The sequence below is a fragment of the Molothrus ater genome, chromosome 6 (assembly GCF_012460135.2).
Source record: "Molothrus ater isolate BHLD 08-10-18 breed brown headed cowbird chromosome 6, BPBGC_Mater_1.1, whole genome shotgun sequence".
Lineage (NCBI taxonomy): Eukaryota > Metazoa > Chordata > Aves > Passeriformes > Icteridae > Molothrus > Molothrus ater.
The window spans coordinates 14,302,004-14,326,331 of NC_050483.2; the positions used below are offsets into that span (position 1 = coordinate 14,302,004).

Below are 24,328 nucleotides of genomic sequence, written 5' to 3' on the forward strand. Positions count from 1 at the left end.
AATGAATCATAAATCCAGCCTCTCCGTCCTAAAAATCTTTCTATTTAAAAGATGATGCAACAAACAAAGCACAAACACATTTGTATATACAACCAGAAATACTGACTTGAATATTATACTGTTAAAGGCCTTTCAGTTTACCTGTCATACTGAACTTGAATTATTTCAGTTTAAAAGTCAATCACTCAAGCATTTACTTATTAAGAAAGACATGGCTGATATAGTTGTTATAAATGAACTCTGCTTGAATGATAAGTCATTAGAAAATTGTAGAATCAAGTAGACACATTCATGGAAATCTGTGTGATATCTTTTAAGAACTATAACAGCTGACAACTTTGAACCAAGAATGCCCAGTGATCAGAGAAATCTTACCACAGGATGTTCTAAAAAGTCAACCTTTTAGAAACATATGTAAAATTCAATTCAGGGAAAATTGTATCATAGTTCTTTAGTTCAAAAAATTTGCAACATCACATTTCTGTTGTCCTTAAAATAAAATTGACTGGCTTCCAGCACTGATAATTCCCCCATTGAATTCAATGAGCATAGCATGCAGCTTAGATAGGCATATGGTGTTCTTTACATATGCAAAGTTCTTCGTTTATTGTAACTTTCTTCTAGAATTTCTTTCCCCAACCCATTTTTTCCAGAATTTCTGCCTAGAAGGCAGAAAGCTTAAAAGGACATAAGCAGAGAGAAGGTTGTTCAAACTCAATGCTTTGCTTTCACGCACACTGGAGGAATCTGCCAGCAGCACATTTTTACTTCATCAATTCAGCAAGAAACAAGATTGCTCTTCAGTCGACATTCAGAAGCACCAGCCTGACAATTAATACAGGCATGTGACACTGAACAAGTAGGGAGAAGGTAAAAGGAAAAATCTTTTCTTAAATCCAGCCATAAACTTAATGGCATTTAACAAGTTCACTACAAGGTTTAACTGGAGAAGGATAATTAGGAAATACACTACAGCAGATATGGAAATATAGAAAATGCCACCTTTGTGGCCACTTAACAGAACCTGAAAAAATAGTGCACAGAAAGCAGATTGAATATCAAATAGCTGCTTTTCTCTACCTCTGTCAAGCCACACTTAGAAAATTAAGGAAATTCTTTACTTGACACCTCAATGCATCAGTCACAACAATCAAAAACATCTACATGGATGGAGTGCTGCTTCATTTCCAGCTCTCATTAGCACAGAATTCCTTTCTTCATCTGTCTTGTCCTGTCTATTAATGGGGATAATTATGCTGACCTCGTTTATAAAGCACTCGAAAATCTACAGTTAAAAATGTTCCTAAACAAGTAATTACATATAATAGCAATCATGTATCAAACTTCAGTTATCAACTCATCACATGAAAGCAAGAATCCGATTGTTCCTGGAATTAGACACAAAATTCAATTTCTGCACCGACATTAGCTTCCTAGTACTTCCATCATTATTACTACAGCTGCATTATGCTAAAAAGCACTAAAGAACCTGTCTACCACTGACTGACATTTTGAAGATTTTCCAAGCTTTGAACAACAAAAGACCCAGGACTCTTTTCAGCAATAATTTCCATGTTAATAATTTCCATCTTGTTAAACAGAGATACTTTTGACCAGCATCAAGCTTAGGTGCTATTCTGAATCTGCAGCCTGGATTGTTGCAATGGCTCCAGGCTAAAGCAGGCTGTAACACTTTGCAAATGTATTTTCCTGTTACATCCATCAACCCCTCCCTCCTTACAGGGGCTGGTCTACAAGGCCACAATTTCATCACCAGCACTTACTGTCACCAGTTTCTCTTCTTCTTTCCTCTACATCTATATGTTACTTTCCTCCTTTCAGCTGCACACAATGCCCGTAATCATTCAGTATGTTTGATGTACATATTTTTCTTTCATCTTGTGCTACTAAAAATGAAAAAAAGGTGAGAGGATTTGTAATAAAATTAAGCTACTTACCAACTATTGCCAGATTATGCTCTGAGCCACATGCAATCTGAAAAAGAAATATGAATGACTAAATCAGAACCTGCCTACCAGAAGGAAGACAGTCACAATTATGATAGGAAATTAAAAATTAACCCGAAACAAACAACTACAGTTTTTAGGATGCAAAATCAAGGTTGAAGTGTTCTCACTCTTAAATGGAATTTCATTTGTAGCCTCACTTAGGGGCTTAGTGGCAGGAGTGCACGATTGTTTGTTTAATAAAGAGGTATTTTCTTTTCAAAATGCAGACATTTCAACCCTTTCAAGCAAGACTGGCCATGATTCTGCAAAAACATCACACCTTTGACAACACCCACTGGATCCAAGAGGCACAGAGCAAACACAGATTAAGCCATACAGAAGCAGCTGGGAATCAAAAGGGTGATGAAGATTTCCATCTCTCTTACCTATACTGTTTTTCCAGCTGACTCCTGCAGAACAGCTCAAAGTATACAGGTTCAGTGTGATAAACCTGATGCGATATGATCCCTACAGTCATTTGCCTAGAATGGAGAAAAACTACCCTGGGACTCAACCCTTCTGTTAGCTCTTTAATGATGGAAATCAGTTACGAATTTCTTTTCAAAGCAAACTTACGGTTCAGGTATTTTTCATCCTTCTTTGTAGCTGCTGTGAACATGTCTGATGTTTTAGTTGCTTTGGTGTACTGAGTTTTTGTAAGTTGCCCACCAATGATGGTAACACAGGCACCCAGAGCAGCCCCCTGTCCTTACTGCAAGGGCTTGTCTTTGCTACAGAATTTCTTTTGCAAGGTCACTGCTGGCAAAATTGTCTGATGTAAGAGACTTCACGCAAGGTTACTCTGCTGAGTGTCCTCAAGTTTTTAATTTAAATAAAAGCAACCCCCTCAAAATCCTGTATCCAGTTCACTGTCTCGAAAGTACTTGCCCATTATACCTAATACTGAGCTGGAGAAAATTAATAAGCACATTCTTCCTAAAGAATATTTGCAATGGCAAAACATAATACAGGAGTATGTGCTCAATTATATTAAAAACTAGAAGTCCATACCATCAAAAGTTTATATGGTTCTGCGCATGCATAACTCTATAGCTTTTACAGCCAGAGAAACAGCTATAATCACCTCCATGTCTGCAGAACATAAAACCATAGAAGTTAATAAAACAGGCCTTGTGCTCAGCTCACTGTGCTTGAGTATTTACTGGTGAAGAGATACCCAAGACTGACACACTGAGTAGCTTGAGCTCCTGTGTTACAAATGAGCACCACAATCACTACTATGAGCATTTCACTAGTGTCACAACTGCTACATGAAAACATTTGGGCAAAGCCATCCCAACACAACAAGGGCAAGGAAGAAGAAAAAGACTCTTTAGAATAAAGGTGCTTAGACAACACATTAAAGCATTTGGGAAAATAGGGCAAGAAAAATAATTCAAGTGACAGCACATTCCAGCATGGCCTCATCTTCAGAAAAATCAAGACAAAGCAGCAGGAAAAGCAATGCCTTTGCAAGAGCACTAGCAGGACTGCATCGAGTCCTTTATTCCACAATACTGCAGACAGGAAAAGCTCCAAGTCCCAGCCACTAAAATACCTAAATCACTGCTATATTCCACATCTTTATCCTCACCACTAGACCAAGCCCTACACAGCAGCAGGGCTGGTTCCTAATGCCTATTTACTGGCTAACGCTCCCACCTGTGCTTCTCAGGCTTATAAACTGATGCCATGGCAACAAGATCCACACATGGAAGCACATGCAAAGGCTTTCTAGCATAAAAAGCAAAATTCTCTTCTTCACCAAGTGCTGAAAATTGGATATATTGAAGTCGCTGCTAATAGAATAAATAAATTTTATCTGAGGTGTGAATAATCTTGGCTAATTCCCTCGGAAATACACTGACACAGGCAGAGATTCAAAAGCATTGGCACAAAAGAACTGCTCAGGCTGGTGGCTGACACTGCCAGGACCCGCTCCAGAAACACTACATTTAAAAAAAAAAGGAGAAAAAAAAAGCCCCACACGAACAAGGTGTTATTTAGATTGTAAAAAACCACCCCTGACAAAGAAGCTTTTTTTTTTTTTTTGCTACATCCAATAGCAGCAGGTACAGAGCCTGCAAAGCAGATAAAAGAACGCTGGTGATCTCAAACAGCTTTGCTCATGTAGCTGTTACTCTGGCCACCATTCAGAGCTCCCACCAGCCAGCCATCAGGCTGTGAGGAACTCAGTCAAACTGCTGTGTTACACAGACTGGCCAGCCCTGGGGAGCTGCCCCCAAGGCAGCCACTCATGGCCAGCATGCTGCAGCTCTGGGGCTGATGGGGTACAACCTACTGCAAAGCACAAAAACGCCTCTTCTGGGGGGTGAAAGCCACCTCAGTGACGTGCCAGCTTTAACTGGAACCAAGTCAAATGGTTCTGCTGAAGGCAGTGCCCTGGATTCACCCTCGACAGCCCAGAGCAAGGACAGCACACACCCTGTACCAGCAGCAGTTCTGTGCTCCAAAGTAGAATTTGCCCAATTTAGAGCACAAGGTTCACCACACCTCTGCCTTATCACAGGGTGTCACCACCTGACAACACAGACTGACTTTGTAGGAACCCCCAGATTAAAAAAAACCTTAGAGAGCTCTAAATTTAGCTTTCTGGAACACCTTGTCCATCATCCATGCTCCTTGCTGCAGGCTATACCATCCACCCACAGGATTCCTGCTGGCCTGCACACCTATGCCTCTGGAGCTCAGGAGGGACCACACCACAGAGGTGAAGCAAGGTTGCCACAGCTTAACGTTCACTGAAGCCTTGCAGGTATTCCACAACATCTTTCATACAATAAAGTTCAAAATGTGGCACCCCTTCCTCTCTGTGACTCCCCACAACAGGCAACAATCAGCCAAGAGTGATTGATTTGCTGGTACAAATACAGACCAGCCAGAGAACAGCATTGCCGAACAGATGCTTTATGCTTCCATTAGATGTAATAAACTCTTCAGTCAGTGCAGGTCACTGGGAGAAGCCTGGTATTTACTGCAGCAACTATAATTTTCTGGCTACTTCTCTTCTGTCCCCACCCCCAATGTGCTGCAGAGAAATTAAATTCCAACAGACATCTGCATGCTTCCAGTAGGTTAGTACATTCAGGGATGCTTATAAACACACAATAATGCTTTCTAATTGGGCAATAATTTTACATTATGTTTTAATTGAAGAAAAAAATCACTAAACTTAATGACAAATCAGAGAGACTGCTACTGAGCAAAGCATTCTGTGAGCTCAAGAAACACAACTCCCTACACAGTAAAGAATTCACACTAAAGTTCTCAGTTTGGAGGGAAATTGGAGAAGTTGTGAAGGATATTGTGTTTTCTATATAAATGATCTCAAGGTACGTGACAAATGTCTGTAAGGCAGGCAAAGAATGCTTAGGGACCATTTCACCCAGAACTTATTTACCTTATTATCTGCGCTCTTTCAACCATACATAAATTGTTTGTTTCTTCCCTTAAATTGTGTGCTAGCAAGCTGTTTTGTACCTAGCAATGGCTGTGGTTCAGATCCATCCATCCATCCAGAATTAACACGTCTGGTGTAGGCAGCCAAGGGGCCAGCATTTTATTAATCATAAATAGTATGATAAATAGCATCATCACAGACATAAACTGCAAGGATGGTGAGGAAAGACCTTAGCACAGCAACCACAAACTCTGGGCAAAACACCAACACCTTTCTGCAGCCTACATATAGGCTTATGGCCCAGTCCTCACAAAAATTAATTGACTGAATGTAAAATCAATGGGTTATGCAAAAAAGAGAAAAATCTTTTATTCTTAAGTGAAATATTTTATATCTTAAAAACACTGCATGAAGAAGCAAAATAATGTTTAGCACATGTTATATAAACATTCCCATATATACCTGGGTGTGTGTGTATAGATACAAAAAAGAATATATATATATGTATGTGCATATTAGGAAAAGAAGGTTATCTACTACACAAGATATTTATCAGGGAAGAAAGTTCAGACAAAACATTTTCTGTCTGGGATAGAGATCTCACCTTTGCAGACAGCAAACCAACACATACAGGACAAGACTCCTGTGGATATTTAGACATGCAGTCTCCCTTGGATTTCAGAGGTAATTAAGAGACAAAAACACCTTTTGCCAACCATCCCCTAAGGGACTTCCGAGTACTGTAACAAAACAAGTCTGACAAAGTGTATAAAAATCCAAGTTTCAGGCTAGTACCATGACCACAAGGCTATTCTTTCTTTTCTTTCTGTAACCCCAGCCCTTTGACTGAGTGCAACCCACCAGGAAAAAAATGGAATCAGACCTGCAGGCAAAGTCAACCTCCCACTGCAGCAGAGGGGAAGGGACAGCACAGGAAAGGGTGCAAGGAAGGGGCAGAGGGAGTTGGACTCACAAGAGGGATTACAGGATGAAAAATCACAAGCATCCAAACATCAAGGTGTTAAACTAGAGCAACAAAAATACCTCAATTCCATTTATTTTTGTTTCACCACCCTATAAACGCACCTTAATTCCCTTCAGTGCAATTATTTCCCAAAACATGAAAGGCTGTGGAGGCTTCTATCACTTCTTAGAGATGAGAGCATGAAGTACAAAGAAAATTTTTAAGGATGAATGAACTGATGTTTAAGTGGCATGCAGATTCTAGTCTCTGTCTTCCTAATTGCACAAAGCTCTTTTTCAGGGAGAGGGAGAGGGCAGGAGGCAAGGGAAGAAACCTCTGAAAGGGTGGGCACATAAGTACTTTTATCCAGGACTTTAGCCATGGTATCTCATGTCTTTTGACAAATTTCACTGTAAGGAAATTGCCAGGGCCAGAAGATGGCAAATTTTATTCCTTCTGAGATCAGAAGTCCTAATGGAAGGCGAGGAGGTGACCGAGAGACTGCAGATCAAAGCTTACATAAGGCAGGGGAATCTTCTCTCCCGGAGCTGCTCTTCCATGCCCTTGATTAATGTGTGTAACAACAATTTGTACTGTTTGACACCCTCGGTGCAACTGCATTTGTATGCAGAATTCTATTGATGTGTAAAAATAAAGTAAAAGGAATCTAATTAGCAAAGCTGTCCTGCTTCCAATGATCCTTTACTAGGAACTCTGTGTTCCTCTTCTGGATCATTTGACTCCTGATTGATAAGAAAGCAGCTTGCTAACCTAGTCACATTCCTTGGCCAGCATAAGACTAAGTCCACTTTAATGCAGAACATGCTCCTAGCTGTTGGCTGCAGCAGGTGAAAAGTAAGAGGGCTAGTGTCCTGTAGATCACAGGATATTTTCCATTTTTCATCAATTTTTCTACTTAAAGCAGATTTTTTTTTTATAGTTGTGTGATTGGCTTTTTAGTCTTTATGTAGTTTTACTTTCCTCTACAACAAGAAAATTCACAATAAAATTTAAACTGAATGGACATAATAAGGTGTGGAAGAAAACATTTCTTCTCAAAACACACCTGACCTAAAGCTAATGTGCCACGTAAGCAGACCATTGCAAGCATGGAAGAGAAGAGGAAGCATTAAGGCATTGCCAGGCTGCAGTAAGCTTTCAAAGGAAGATTTTACAGCTCCCAGTGGCTTCCAGAGTTATGATCTACGCCCTCCCTGCCTGAAAGTAATTCCAAGCCTGCATCACTTGTAGCACAAGACACAAAATGCTTTCCCCCCCATGCAGCATTTTCCTTGCTTCTCTACCCACTGTTTTCAGAGTCCCATCTTCCATCACTCAACATCCTGCCCTGCCAATTGCCTTACAGTCACCAAAAAGCCAGGAGGCCAGCACCAAGAGCTTGCCTTCACACCCCCTGTGCCATGTGACACATACATGTGTCCCTGCACACCTTCCCACTCTGTGACACTAACCACAGTGAGAAATTGCTCTGCTCTCCCCTGACTGAGCACCACACTTCCAGAAAAGCTTTCTTGTGGTTAACAGGGTGCAGTTGGACTTCTGTGATTCAGCTGGTGCACCTTGGGTCTCAAGTGCTTGCACATGATGGAAACATTTGTTAAGTACAAAGCAAAAAACCAAAAAACCAAACACAAACAGCAACAACAAAAATAACCCAACCACCAATAAGAAAAAAAACACAACTACCCACAAATGCATAAAAACCCCCCAAACAGCCAAAATAAAACCACATACCAAAAACCAACTAATCTTTTAGTATCAGAGAGGAAACATCACAACCCCAAAACCCTGTCATTAGTGATAAGGCACAGGAGATGAAAATAAAAGAAGGAAAGAAAAGCTATTTGTTAAAGCAGGCAACATTTTCACTGAAGGTTTACATCACAGTAACCCACCTGCACCTCCTAAGTCTACTTGTAAGGAGATAACATTGAAAAACTGGTTACATTGAAAAAAATAAATATGGACTGTTTGCCTAAGGCTGAGAATGAAAAGACTGAGGAGGTCAACACAGAGTAAGATCTGTGTCCACCTATGAAAAACACCTCATCTTTAGATGACTCCAGAGCAACAAAAAGTGCTGAGATCTCAGTAAGAACACTCAGTGGTATTAGGTTTTAGTCGAATGACAAGAATGCAGCCAAAACAAGTGTGATAAAAATCTTTACAAGTCAGCAAGGTCAGCTGGCTCTTCTCTCTTGCCTCAAGATTTTTCAATTAGTTCTTGTACCCTTCTTCAGGCAGTTCTCTCCCTCCCTTGGGGTCCAGAAAACATTAGTATCTTTCATTCCAGGAAAATCAAGCTCTGCCACTTTTGTATATCCCTCAGCCTCACTGGTCCATCAAAATTTTCCATTTTTGTAATCAAGACCTCAGCCACAAAGCAATTTTTGCCTGTCCTTTCATCATTTTTAAAATGAACCAAGTAATGGTCATTCAATTTCAGTTTGTTTCCTGTAACAAGCTCTCCATTCAGTCTTCATTATATTGTGAAAATTAAGACTGAAGTATTCCTACTGATTGAAAAAGAAATCATTCATCACAGCAGCCCTGGTAACATGACTAAACCTATGACTGTGCACTGCAAATCCCACAAGACCAAAATCCTTACTAACATTACAGACATCCAGATATGAGCTAGAGGAATGGGGTCTTCAGCAAATGCACAGTTACACCCAAGGGAACAACTTCACCATTTGTCTCAAGATTACTTTGATTTGGTTTGCTTCATGCACAATTCCCAGCTCCTTGCATTCTCAGTGTCACCCTCTCATAAGATGAATGACAGGCACTAAGATGAATACCTTATAATCTATTCAGGTTTGCTTTGGGGACAGCAACTAGTTTGCTCTTTGAGGCCACAGACACCATTTTGACATAAGAAATTAAAGAAGCCAAGGCCACAGAAACACGAAGTCTCAAAACCTCCTTACACACTGATTTGTCTCTACCATCAACACACACATCCTTATGATCAGATTATTCTGATGTTTTCAGGTCAAGAATTGTGGCTTGCAGCATGCAAAAAACCCACTCAGTATCTGTCTTTTCTTTCTATTGTACATGAAAACAGCAAAAAGACAAAAGTTCACCGTAGCATATAAATGTCATCATTATCTATCTGAATGTGCTAATTTCTAGTACTCTGAAATTAATGCAATGGTTCTGTTAAACAATGATTACAGACAAACATTCTGTCAAAGTATGTATCATTATTAATCATTTTATAGGCTTAGAATAAAAGTCATGACAGCATGTTATTATTTGGCAACAAAACATTGAATTCCACTTAAACAATCACATCCTTTTGTGGATGTATAACTGCAGTTTTAAGTTTTGCAACAGAATCTGAGTTTCACATCTCTTTCCTTGTGGCAAAACAGTCCACTGTTTTTAATGCATTTGGAATATTTTCTGGAATATTCAGTGCAGCTGGGGAGAATCAGAGAGCAATCAAACACACATATCATGGGCACGGAGCTCTCAGGAACTCTGTTCTCCCCTCACTGTGCTGCTACTGCAAGACGTGTCGCTACAATTCCTCTCCACAACAAACACACTGCAGTGAACTCGGGACACTCAGCCTGCAGGATTACACAATAGCACAAAGCACTGCATTTTTTTTTTAGGGCTCAAAAGAAAAATAGCACCTCTTATGAAGTTCATACCCTCAAACAACTGACTGTCAGGGTAGTCTAACTGGATGCTGTGAAGAGGCAGACGGTGTCCCTAAAATACCCCCTTAAAGGAGGAAAGTGCTGTAGTGTGGCTGTGGCCAGAGGGAGCTGGCCCCACCATTGTCAGGTCTGACTTTGCTCACCCTCCATAACTCTTCTTTTCTAGCATGTGGGGTTTTTTCAGCATCCTTACAGTATTTTCTTCTTTCATATGCTTTTTACCCATGCAATCCTTCACAAAAATCTGCATCCAAAACTCCTGGCAATATTATCAAAATAATACCAGTAATGATGTCATTATGGAATATTATCCCTATTTCATAGTGCAGGGGCTTTTTTACTTCTTCCACCAGTAAACCCAAATTTATGATAGCATTTTAAACATCTCAGTTCAACTTCCAGACCTTGGATGTGGGAAGACTAATTTTCAGGGAAATTACTAAACGTTCAAGGAAGCTCTCACGCAAAATTGGATTGAGCTTTCATTTCTATGCTAGCCTGGCTGACCTTAGTGTGTACTGCTGCTTGTGTAAACTGGCAGTACACAAGTACAGTGCCATTGAAGGAAATAAAAAACCTACTTAATTTCCAAAACATTTCATGTCATTTGAAGGAAATGAGCAGGTTATTTAAATTACTGGACTACTACTGTGTAATATCATTAGAAGCATCCTTTACAGGACCCAATGCCTTTGGGAAATATTATTCAAGATAACTAGCAGCTGTTCAAGAATGCAAATCTTTGCCTATTTCCAGAATGATACTCACTGACCTCTCCCTCCCCCACAAACATGCATGTAAAAATTGAAATGTTATCAACATAACTCCTAGCCAAAGAAACACCAGCACATTAAGAACTTCTCCTAAAATATGACACAGTAAATAACAGAGGAAGACAAAAACACTTTTTCATACACCAACTACCTCAACTTGAGGACAGAATTTTCTTGGTTCATTTACTTTCCAGAAGAGCTGCAGGCATGCAGCTTCTATATCCTTGTACAAGAATACCAAGCCATGAATTTTGCTGACTGTCCGCTCCCTTACCTCTCCAAATAAATGGTGCTTATGTCTTTAGGGTATCATGTAACTCTGCTCTTCAATGTCAGATGCTCTGTTTCTGTAGCACTTACTAACAGCATAGGTCCCTAAAGCAAGCTTGCTGGAAATAAATAAAATGTAAACTTGCTTAGAGTCCAATGCAAAAATTAGTAAGAAAGCTCTTCTGAATAAATAAGTGCACCATTTGAAAGGACTCAAGGAGTGAGACTGAGCCCTGATACTAGACACAAAGAAAGAATCAGGGAAAAGAACATGTCTGAAGAGGCTCTACACAGCTGATATAAAGGTATTTTTATTAAATAACTGAACTAGAGAATCATAGAATCATTCAGATTCAAAAATATGTTTGAGAACATTGATAAAGATACTGAACAGGACTGGACCTGACACTGAGCCTGGGGAATACCACTGGTGACCAGACACCAGCCAGACTCAACTCCCTTTTCCCACCACTCTCTGGGCCTCACCATCCAGCCAGTTTTTTACCCACCAAAGAGTGCATCTGTGCATCTGTGGAAATGGTGTTAAAAGCTTTACTGAAGTCCTGGTAGACAACATCCACAGCCCCTTCCTCATCCACCCAGCAGGTCACCTTGTCAGAGGAGATCAAGTAGGTCAAGTAGGGCCAGCCTTTCATGAGCCCCTCTCTGATGTCCTGGCTGTCCTGCACGTGCCACATGATGGCACTCAGGACAATCTGCTCAGTGACCTTCCCAGGTACCAAGGTCAGGCTGACAGGCCTGTAGCTCCCCAGGTCCTCTTTCTGGCCACTCTTGTAACTCAGTGTCACATTTGCCAACCTCCCCAGTGCATCAGTACTGCTGATAAAGGATGCAAAGTGGCTCAGTGAGCATTGCCATGAGCTCCCTCAGTACCCTCAGACAGACCCCTCCAGCCTGAAGACTTGTGTGTGTCTAAGTGGTCACTGACCATTTCCCTTGGATTATGGGGGCTTCATTCTTCTCCCTGTCTTCCAAGTCAGGGGACTGGTACCTGGAGAACAACTGGCCTTCCTATTAAAGACTGGCAAAGAAGGCAATACAACCTTTTCCTCATTCTCTGTCACCCTATATCTCCCCCACATCCAATAAAGGATGGAGATTCTCCTTAGCTCTTCATGTATTTATAGAAAGATTTTTATTGTCTTTCATGGCAGTAGCCAGATTGAATTCCAGTTGGCTTTTGGCCCTTCAAATTTGCTCCCTCCATGACCTCATGACATCCCTGTAGTCCTCCTGAGCTGCCTACTCCTTCTTCCAAAGGTGATAAACCCACTTTTTTTTGCCTCTGAGTTCCAGCCAAAGCTCCCTGTTCAGCCAAGCTGGTCTTCTTGCACCAGCCCTTCTTTCAGCTCATAAGGACATCCTGCTCCTGTGCCTTTAGGATTTCCTTATTGGAAAATGTCCAGCCTTCCTGACTTCCCTGGCCTTCAGGATTGCCTCCCAAGGGACTGTGTCAACCAGGCTCCTAAAGAGTTTGGAAGTCCACAGTAACAGTTCTACTGACCCCTTTCCTTACTGCTCCTCCTACAAAGGGAGCAGGATGGATAGTGAAAGTTCTGCAATGTGAATTCATTTAGAGTTCTTGAATCAAACCTCCAGAAGAAGTTCATAAAGCTTGATAAATGGGCAAGACTGAGACAGACAAAATTTACCATGGTCAGGTAGAGCATAATAAATCTTTCTGGATACCAAAAAGAATCATTTAGACTGTTCAAATATACAGAAAGATTCTAAACTAGTTGGAACCTCTCAGGGGAACTATATAGCATCACTGTAGACAATTCACCAGATATATCCATTCAATATGTAACTGCAACACAAAAAGCAAGAAATTAGATTAGTTTAGTCCTAAGCACACAAGCAGTCCTGGTAATTTATTAATACCAGTTATTCCACAAGAAACACATATTTGATAAAGACTTTGATTTAAAGTCATATTTCTAGGACTTCTCAGAGCCAATTTGTCTTTTTTTAAATGTTTTTTTCATTTTTTTGTTATTGCAATTGTGTATCTCTCTAATTTCCTGATCAGAATGCCATACACTGTCCAGGCAACTGCCTTACAGAAATCCAAGTATATTAGGCCTGTGTTTGACACTGAGGCATTTATCAAGCTTTTATCTCACTAAAAGTAGGTATCACATTAGACTGACAAGAGATATTTTCCATAGTCACATACTCACTTGCAAGCAACTACATCATAATCCTTTAAACTTTTATTGATCCAAATTCATGTCAGGCACACCATTACTTAGCCAAGGCAAATACCAGGCTGACAGGCCTAAAATTATTTGAGTCATTTTGTTCAGTCCTTTAAAATACTGGCAGGGCATTGTCGTCCAACCAATCTTCTGAAACTTACCTGACATTCTGGGAAAAAATTATTCACATCAACAACCTATACAGCACTTGAGCCATCTCTCTTTAAATTCCCAAAACCACAAAGTTTCAGCATTGATTTTTAAAATTCTACCTCTAGAGGCTGAAAAAAATGCTAGTATGGAGAAGAGAATCTCATCCCTTTATGATACTCTTGCTTTTTCCCTCAAATGCAAAATAGAAAATTCTACTAACACAGAATTTGCCTTCCCAGGGTTTTGCCAATAGACATATTTAAGATGTTTTAGTATTGACAGTGCATAGTCTCTTTTATTTGTCTGAGAGCAAACTCACCCTCAGTATCTTTTCCTATCCCTCTTAATTGGAGCTGGTCATTCTGTGCTGTGGTAGCTCACAGGCCAGGATGCAACCAGTGCCTAATGTTTCAATTCAGGGGAGTGGAAGGATTTCCCACCTGTTGGATATCCCTTAAAACCTCTTATTTCCAACTTGTTAATGACTTAGAAACAGGTAATGCAGTTTTTAATATAAAATGCCCACTTCTGTATTTTTAATACAAAATGCCCTCCTCCTGAATAAATTGTAACCACAGTCCCTGATATTGGAATTACAACTTTTTCCATAAGGTTCCACACTGAAATATTTTGTTGCATCATGGCTTAAAGGAGAGCCAGGAGGGCAGAGATACTGTCAGTGGCTTCCTGCATTAATTCATCTGTCTTCCTGCTGCTCATATTCCCACATGCACAGAAGTCAGGCCCCTATCCTCCTACTGTTAAATCACATTTTTCCTGTTGCTCTCACAGGGTGGCTCTGTAACAGCACACAGGAATCCAGACAGACAGGACAATTTTTCAAATAACATTTCATGAGCAGTGCTATATTCTCATTATAAAAAGGAATGGATGCTTTAAAATAAAACATGAAGACAGGAACACATTCCTCAATACAACATGAGAGTCATTGTGACTCTGTATATTTATATAATATATATGTCTGTATATATTATTATACTATAATTATTATCTATATTATTAGCTATTAGATAGATATTATTGATATTAGATGGATATCTGTAATATATTTGTATATTTACTGATCAGAAATCCCTTCACAATACCCACTTTCCTTTCAATTTAAAAAATATTAGTTAAATAATATGTGGTTTTAAAATCCTAGCTTCATCTGATACAACAGTCTATGCCACTTGACAGAAGACAAAATATAGAAACTCTCAAGAACAGTTTTAGTATCTTTTATTAAAGTAGCAGCATTTTTGCAACAGATGAAAAGTACTGAGGTTATATTAAAGTCAACAGCCCACCAGACTTCACCACTAATTACAAAACACACCCACCACCTCTTGTGCATTTGTAATTCCAAGTGGCATCACTGTTTAACTGGAAATCAAGAGGCTGCAATTCTCCTTATTTCAGAACCTTCCAGACATTTGGTGAACTCATTTAACCCAAAGCAAAATATGAAGCCCAGCTAAGAATAAAAACAACAGGAAACAACAACTTCCCTGGATATTCTTGAACCTGATTAAACTGAAATAACTGCATAACACAAAAACCCACCCTCATCTGCCTTGAGTTCTCAGTCAATCAGCTTCAGAAGTGACTTACCCTCACAAGGAAGGTCATCATGTGTGAGAGGTAAAGAACCACTGCTCCAGTGTGCTGTGCAGAACCTGAGCTGTGTGTTCTCCTCCCCACACGTGATGTTTACACAGCAGCAAATAGCAGGAGTGTTGGAGGCTGGCGGTAACCAAAGATTTTGCCATTCTGACTTGAGCACTCTCTGGCCAACACACCATTCCTGGACACAGAACACGTGAGAGCTGCAGCTCACATTCCCAGTCTGCTGATGCACATGGGGTTGAACATTTACTTCTTTGCCCAGGCTCTCAATAGCCACACTAATCAAAAGCTCCATCCTCTTAATGGAGGTGGTCTCTGCACAGAACTGCTGCCCTGCTATTACCATTTCAAATTACAACAGCAACTCAAGTCCATCACTTCCAATCACTCAAAACACACTTAACCACTGCAGACAGGAAAAAAAAGACCAGTATCTGATTTTCCAACTATTTCAATATATTGAGTTATCATTTTCTGTAGCAGATTTCACCTCAAAAATATCTGAGGTATTGCAAAGTACAAAGCAGCACTTCTTCTCAGTGGTTACAGCTGTGGCCTGTAAAGTCAGGCCTGCTCCTAATCTTTGCTAACTGGCCCAGGCTGCAATTCCTTAGGGGTAAGATTACTTTCTACACTATCTTTATTTTCTTATATTCTATCCCACTACACCAACCTAGTGCTGAAACACTATGGTACTCACTGGGTAGGGGAGAGTTTGGTTAGCCATAATACCTTTAGAATCACACAACCTGAAAAATATTTTGATTCATTAGCTTACTTTTAATTCAAATGTTATATTATCCAAGAAAAGACTTTTTACCTGTGCAGGAATTTCTGCGACATTTCATGTCTTTTTGAATCTTTACGCCTTTCTCATATTTCCAAGCAGTTTTCTTACTAAATGCCTGAAAAACCTTTTTTTTTTTTTTTTAAGAGCTTCCACCTATCCAGTTGCCCAAAGAGTGTTTCATAGGACTACTGCTGGAGATGGAAGAAATCTATTCCTGAGCTCAGAGGATTGAAGCATCCATAATTAAACTGCTGAGCACCATTTGTCATACATGTCAGACAATTCTGGCCATTCATTCATTGCTGAATTCTTCACATCACTTGTGTGAGGTGAAGCAAACCATCTGCAAGTGTCACACACACTTCTTCTGGACTACTTCTCCTTTTCCTATTCATCCTGTCTTTTCACCTCTGCAGTCTCCTACCTTCTTTTCTTTCTGTGAGCACATGAAGGACATCCTGCATTCCTCCACAAGTAAAAGAACAACTGAGTGAAGTTATTGGGGAAAAGAGCTAATAGATGAGCAGAGGGTCTGTGAAGATGTTTCAGATCACTTGTAAGGGAAAACAAGGCAGTAAAATATTCTGTAGATTTTCCTGGTGGACTTTATAGTCTGCCATGATCTAAAACAGAAAGGGAAAAGGGACTGAAAGTAAAGGGGAGTGCAAAGTTTCTCTTTTACCCTCCTGCCTTGGAAAATTATCAGGCTTTTGAACATTTCCCACCTTCAATTCCTCACCAAAGAGCAACCAACCTTGTATACAAGAGAGAACAGACTACTACTGCTAATTTACTCATACAGAGGAACATATTTAGCATAACCCTAAATTTATCATTATTAGGAACATATATAAGCCCATACTTAGAAAATAAGTTTCTATTTTGGATCTTCCTGAGAACAGAAGGCACTGCTAATTTTAAAACAAACAGAAATAAGAAAAAGCTTAAAATTAGGCTGCACCTTTAAAAAGAATAATTTCAGTATAAGACTGATCTACAGAGTGCAAAAATCTTGCTTCTTAAAATAATTTTTAAAAGAAGGATTTTTCGCATGCTTTTTTACGCAGGCTCCATCTCGACAAAAAGGAAAGTAACAAACATGAAAAGCTAAATTGTCCACGAGACTGCCTGAAGAAAGAGGTTCTTTCAGGTCAGGATGAAGGGCAGTAACATTCACCTCAGCCTCAGCAATTAAGAAAATTGTTTCCACCTCTACAGGCATTAGTCCCTTGAAAACTGAAGGAACAATCTATTCAATGCAAACATGAATGAAATGTTGACCAGACAGAAAAAAAGACTAAAAATATACTTTGATGACAAAAGACTCTTTTGGAGGGGGGAAAAAAATGAGTAGCTAGGCTATCCATTAAAATTATTTCCCTGGCTTCCATTCAGATGCTGTCCAAGCACAGCTTCATTGTTTGGCATGTCGCTTGCATCTCCTCACGTCACCTTCATTCTCTCACTCAGATAACCTCGGATAAAAATACACAGAGCCCTATTCTAGGATTCAGCAATATTAAAACAGGAGCAATAACTGGGGCTCTCTTGATTCATAAAGAATTTTTAAAGCCCTTTTGAACTACAGAGCACATGGAGGAGGGTGAAAGCTTTCATCAGACTAAGGCATAGTACACAGTCAAGTTCACTTCCAAAGCAGGAGGTGTTTGTTATCCATGGTGAGAGGGACATCCAGTTACTGCATCTGCACATTCCCACAGGAAGGTTGTGCAGCTGAGGGAAGGGAATGCTGAATCTGACATCCACTTCATCAGCCTAATAAATTTTAGATTAATTACAGAAAATTATTTCCCATTGCACTTCCACATCAATGGGGCTTTTTTTTGCTTCTCAAGCCTCTTCAAGGCACAATATTGGTACCCTTCAATCATCTGCCACTAAAACACTGTCAGCACAGAACAAGACTGTACACACACCTAAATGTTCAACAGAATATATATGAGTACATATATATATATTTATATATGGAAAGAAAAAATATTTATCCAGGTGAAACTGCAGAAGGTGATTTTGGTTGATGGACACCCCCCCCAGCACCCTCTCAAAGTAGCAGAAAATTGCACCATCAAGCAGACTGTGATATCATCATTATTATTGTTATTTTGGTTTAAGAAAATGCTGACATTTTAAGGTTATGAATCAGGAATAGCCAGCTCACTGCCCAGTGAGTACAAATTAGGACTCCTGCTGATGAATGGTCTTTTCAGCCCACCTTTCTGGCATCCCTTGTGTGCTCCTCTCCACTCCTCCACTGTGCAGCACACATCTTTTCCAGTCCTGTTCCACTGCTCACGACTGCCGCCTCACTGTCACAGACAAAAGGCTCCTCTCCCTCTGCAGGGCAAGAAAAGGGGACTTCCCCTGCCCTGTTGCTGTGCTGCTGCCTTGCCTCTGCAAATCATCCTGGATTATCATCCCAGAGCAACAGAGAGCCTGAGCTGCAGCCAGACATCAGCAGCCCTTCCATTTTCAGCATGGTTCTGTCTTATTAGGCAGCATGCCTTAACTAGCAGCAAAACTAAAAGCAAAATAGGAAGGGTGAGCCTGATAAGGGAGGCCTTATCAGCCTTTGCTGCTGACAAACCCCCCAGAAATGGGGGAGGGGAGGCCCTTTCCGAGGCAATGCTTTTGCACACTGCAGTATGCAGGAGCCAGACGCTGCTGAGCGCACACACAATAGACACAGTTGCCGTAGCAACAGCATCACAGGGAAATTTTGAGCAAAGCTTCCCGCTTTCCACCAAGGTTACCTACAGATTACCACTTAGCACAGGGATCTGTATGGATCAGACAACATCTTGCACCTGTCTGGAGCATTCCTGCACGAAAAGATGCAACAATGGCCGCAGCACAGGGAAGAGAAAGGCACTGCACGAGCAGAGCAGGGGCTGGGCTCTCCAAGTGCCATCTGACAGCAACAGCTTGCAAGACTGTCACCTCACCACAGACTACAAGTGTGATCTGCTGGAATCAAGTATGCTTTCATCTTTTGGGTTTTTTTCTGAAAAATTACTAGATTACAATAAAGATCTACTGCACATTTCTGCATCAAGACACTTCAGTTTCTAATACTGATCAGAAAAAAATTCCCGAAACCAAGAAAAAAAAAAAAAAAACAAACATCTAAGATGCTTGTTATTACACATACTTTTATCATTCCTCTAATGCTGTTTAAAGGCAGTGAAAGTATATGGTGCAGCACTAGTTTCTTGAGAAAAACTAGTCACAAACAGAGCACTTGAGTAATTTAGAATCCTTAAACTACACCAGTGAGTTATTTACCTTGTTTCAATTGCTCCTCCTATTTTTTCAGATAAACAAAAACACATAAATTTTTTCCCCTTGAAATGCAACATTTTTTTTTACTCAAACATTTAAGTGATCAATTGTCACTCCCAAAGAATAAAAAATAGGGACTTGTTAAAAACATAAATATCACTTGAGAAAACATTTCATCAGTTGTTTCTGCTTAAAGGAGTTTTAAACTTCGACATTTTCAAGTTTTTGGCATGCAATCTCTTGACTGTAAAGCTGCAAAAGTAACCCCCCACATAATCAAATGGCACAACAGAACTGCTTTGCAACTTGCTCATGGGATACAAACATCCAAAGAGACTGGAAGCTGGCAAAGGATCAAAACTAATCAAATTAAACAGGACTGTTCCTGCATTTATGTCTTGCTATCTATAAAGATAACAGCGTGTTCCTGAAACACATCTTTATGACAAACTATAGGTAATTTCAGCATCAATTGTGTATATATAGTTGCAAGCAAATGGCTGTCACACCATACCAGAGAGCTTCATTAGAGAAGAGTGCTTCAGGCTCCTCTAGAAGACAGGCAGTTCAGAAACTGTCTGCTACAAGAACTGCAGAGACACAATTATACACCCAAGCCTTGACAGTTGGGGGAAAAGAATCACATTAGCTCTGATAAGTTTTACAAAAACCTTCAAATTTCTCAGCCCTCTGTTAATAAAGGACATTGCAGCACAACAGATATTAACTTTACCTCTGGAAGAACAGGCAAGCTCAAGATAAAAGAAGCTACTGCAGCAACTTCAACAGGAACAAGCTGAGTCTTCCACCATATAAAGTCATGACTGGGTAGCCTAAGGAAGATGCCACCACACAAAAAAACTTATTCCTGTTGCAGGTTTTGAGTAAAGTCTCCAGCTTGAATTAAGAAAATATGACTATGTAATTTCAATAGTCCTTGTGCTCTTAAAAGCTTCACACATACAGCAGCATGTTAGAGCCAGGTGTCAGGAGCAATGCTAGAAAAGCACACAAAATCACAGGCACCAAATTCTAAATAACTGTGGAAAAAAAAACCTACCCCTTACAATGGAAGGCATCTTTAATGAATAAAACTGGAAGGAGACAAGGCAAAAATTATGTAGGCAGAAGCAAACTCTTCACAAGGTGGGAGAAGGGGAAGAAGGCACCCTTTTGCTATGTACATGTGGGAGCCTGAGAAAAATGTAAGTGAAATTTGTGAGAGAAGTAAAAAAAAAAACTCATCATCCTTTATCACTAACACATCTGCAGAAGAAGCTCCATTTGAAAGGAGAACTTCCAATTAGAAGAACAAGAATAGCCTTACCTTATTTCAAATACAGTAGAAATGCAAAATCCTGAAACCAGGGATTTGCATATTAAGTTATCTACTGCATTTAAATCTGGGTATATTAGAAATTCCCTTCTTCTGAAAGAAGAGAACAAGTAGCTTGATTCCCTTTCTACTCACTGAACTTCAGACCAAGGTATAGGACTGTCTGAAAGTCCTTTGCCTCTACCCTAAATAAGATAATCATGTTCCTCATCACTCAAACACACATCCTAAAAGCAAAATACAAGGAAGAGAAATGTTAGCTTGTAACAGAAGTCTGCCACTCCTACTCACATATTTATAGCACCAGGGTTGAGCATAAGGGTTGTAGAATTTAAAACAACAGTAAGGATATTAAGGACTCTGAAGACAAGGAATCATATGGGGTAGCACAGGAGGCACAAGGAAAAATGCAGTCTGAGAGTGCAACTATCCCACTGGGAAAGCCACTGACAGGTTAATAAAGCGTTCAAGAGAAATGATGATCAAGTACTGATGATACAGCTTAAAACAGCAGTTTTGAAGAGCTCCCATCCAAAACCAGAGGAGGAAGGGTTGCACATTAGTTATGGGAGAAATTCCAAGTCCAAGGGGCCTGAAATTAGGAATTATATGAGAAATTGTAATTGGCCATACAACTTTCCAAAGAGACTGTTTTAGTTGCAAGGTCAGAAACACAAGGACAGAACACCTAAAGCACTGGGAACATCATCATCTCCATTAGTAACTAAAGTTAAATTATTTTAAGATATTCTTGGCCAACATGGTGTTGTGATAAGCACTCCTAGGACAAGTTTCTGCTGAGAAGAAGGATTTGCATCTCTGAGCTCAAACTCTGAAAAACTTCTTTAGGAAATTATTGCTTTTAATGTGAATTTTTCAAGTTTTTGGTTGGTGGTCTTTAAGAAAACAGCTAGCAATTTTTTTTAAAGATGTGAAAATAAGTACATTTTGTGAAACCCTGCATATTTTACTACAGTAAGAAAAGCAAGGCAGACATTTGCTTAATCCAGCTTGCAGGAACAATTAAGCCAATGGCAAACTCAGAAAAGCCAGAGAAATAGGCCAGCCTCTCTCCTGACAGGTGACATGGAGCTGACAGGACTGAACAGGATGAATACATTGTTCACCTCCATGAAGAGGTTAATTAAAAAAAAAAGCCACAAAAATCTCCTCAAAAGACTCAGAGTTCTGAAGAGCCCCTCTACAGGCCTGTCTGCAGTATTGTCAAAGGATTTAGTCATTCCACAGGGAGAGCCAACGATTTTATAATTTTTTAAAATGAGATCTGATTAAAATTTAACACAGTTAAATAACATATCTAGGAGTTTAAATACCCTACTTCTAAAAATGATGGCAAGTGGAAATTGCAAGACAAGCAGGATCTTGGAAAATCAGCTGCTTTATGTGACTAACACAGCAGAGTATGACTTAAATCAGAGCTTCCAAAACTCTGGGCTATTACCTGCTCATTCCTATCCAGACTGTCACAACACATTGCAGAAGTGTGATGAGGTTTGGGTGCCTTTCATTATAACAGTCCTATTTTAAAACAAAATTTCTGTCCAAAAAAGTTTCACCCAAAAGAGTTACAGCCCAGAGTGCTGTGTAGCCCTTCAGAAGGATCTTGACAGGCTGGAGAGATGGCAGCAGCAAAACTGTCTGAAATTCAACACAGGCAAGTGCAGGGTCCTGCACCTGAGGAGGAATAACCCCATGGAATAACCAGGACAGGCTGGGGCTGATCAGCTGGGAAGCAGCTCTGCAGAAGTGCCTGGGAGTCCTGCTTGGACAACAAGCTGTCCATGGGCCATCAGTGTGTCCCTGTGGCCAAGAAGGGCAATGGTATCCTGGGGGGCATTAGGAAAAGCATTGCCAGCAGGTCAGGAAGGGGATCCCGTCCCTCTGCTCAGCCCTGGTGAGGCCTCACCTGGAGTGCTGTGTGCAGTTCTGGGCTCCTCAGGACAAGAGATTTGGAGTTCCTGGGGTGGGTCCAGCAGCTGGAGGGCTGTGATGATGATTAAGGGACTGGAGCATTTCTCTCATAAAGAAAGGCAGAGAGAGCTGGGCCTGCTCAGTCTCAAGAAGAGAAGATTGAGAGGGTGCCCTACCAATGTCTGTCAGCGTCTGAAAGGAGGGTGTCAGGAGAATGGAACCAGGCTTGGGGCTGCCAAGCAATAAAGAGGCAATGGGCACAAACCTCTGAAGCACAGAGGTTTATCCTGAATATCAGGAAGAACTTCTTTACTGTGCAGGTGATTGAGTGCTGGAACAGATTGCCCAGAGAGGTTGTAAAGTCTCCTTCCCTGGAGATATTCAAAAGCCATCTGGACAATCCTGACTAATGTGCCTGAACAAGGAGGTTGGACTAGATGACCTCCAGTGGTCCTTTCCAACCTGAACCATGCTATGATTCTGTGACCATTCATATAGCACTGCTCAGGAGATAATACCACCATAGTACTGCTGATAATACTGCTCAGGAGAAAATCTACTTCACAGCTGACACAACTGCAGGCCTAGAACAAGGCAGCATGAGCACTCAAAGTGCAGAAAGTGAGCAAAGACCACATACAGTTTCACCTTCTTTTTGTTATCACATTAACTTCATATCCATGATTAAAAGCAAAATAAAAGAACAACTAAGAAGAAAAGCCTTGATAGCTTAGCAAGATCTTTACTTGGTATTTAAACATAAATAGCACATAAGGCACTCCATGATCTTGTCCACAGATCATGTGGTACATGCTGTAAATTGTCTTTTTAGGAACTGAAGTCATCTCCCTTCAGAGAGAAAGCCAGGGAATGCTGTCACTGCTACTGTTGGCACATGTTTGCTTACCCCTATATGTTTATGCTCCCTCTGTCAAGGCTTGTGAGCTGGAACAGTTTGAGATGGTCAATGGATCCCCAGAGCAGCTGATTCTGAAAAGTAGCAGTGACCCAAAGCACTGTCCATTTCAGTAACCTGCACCAGGAAATTCACAGGATTTATCTGCAATACCCATAGTAGGGAAGAAAGTTCTTTTTTGTTTTGATTACTCTGCTGAATTATCACAGTAAAGCTGTTCTCAAGTTTAAACATAAAACTAATGCTGCTAGCATCCATGAATTTTAATATATTCAGTTCCCTAAACTGTCTATGCTACTACAGCAACTGAAGGTGTCTCAGTCTGAGGCATTTATTCTCCTGTCTTTGAGATGCTATTAATGTTATCATTCATTTATTGCACAGTCTGGAAATTATGACACTGAGGATGTCTCTTCTTTTGAGTATCCAAGTTGCTTATAAACCAAAGCCTTATTTTCAAAAGCATTTTCTCAGTATCATTCTATGTGCATCGCAAAATGAAACAGAGGACTTGTCAGTGGTCTGAATGCTCCACACAACTGATTTCCCTACAGTCATGATGAGCATGAGTTACAGGCAGAATCTGGTCTGCTCTGTCCGTGCTGTTCCAGTGTGGATGTTCTGTTCTGCACATCAATTCAAGCCAAGATTAATGGAAGCAGGTTGAAGGCACACAATCATGCCCTCTGCACCACCCTGTTTTTCTTAGCACCAAATGGCTGCATCCCATCTCCTGTTCTCACCACGTCTCTGACAACCAAAGCTTGAGACAAACAGGCTAGCAGCTATCAAGCTACCTTATTTCTCCTTCAGTTTTTATTTTAACCTAATCAATTGGAATCCCTCTGCTTAAGTCAACAAGTGTTTGGGTTTACACCATTTAGCAATGCCATGGAAGCTTCAGTGGAAGGTGAG

General features: G+C 40.4%; 1 protein-coding gene across 2 annotated transcripts in view; it reads right to left on the reverse strand.

The window, feature by feature from the left end:
* The window catches only part of SERGEF (secretion regulating guanine nucleotide exchange factor), a 141,348-nt gene that overhangs the window by 61,041 nt on the left and 55,979 nt on the right, over nucleotides 1-24,328 (reverse strand). For both annotated transcript variants that reach the window (XR_004980260.2, XM_036383314.2), the window contains exon 10: nucleotides 1,959-1,995. Coding sequence is in view for 1 of the 2 variants with exons in the window: in XM_036383314.2 (XP_036239207.1) it covers nucleotides 1,959-1,995 (37 nt within the window). In the remaining variant the exon portion in view is untranslated. The remainder of the gene's footprint in view (nucleotides 1-1,958; nucleotides 1,996-24,328) is intronic.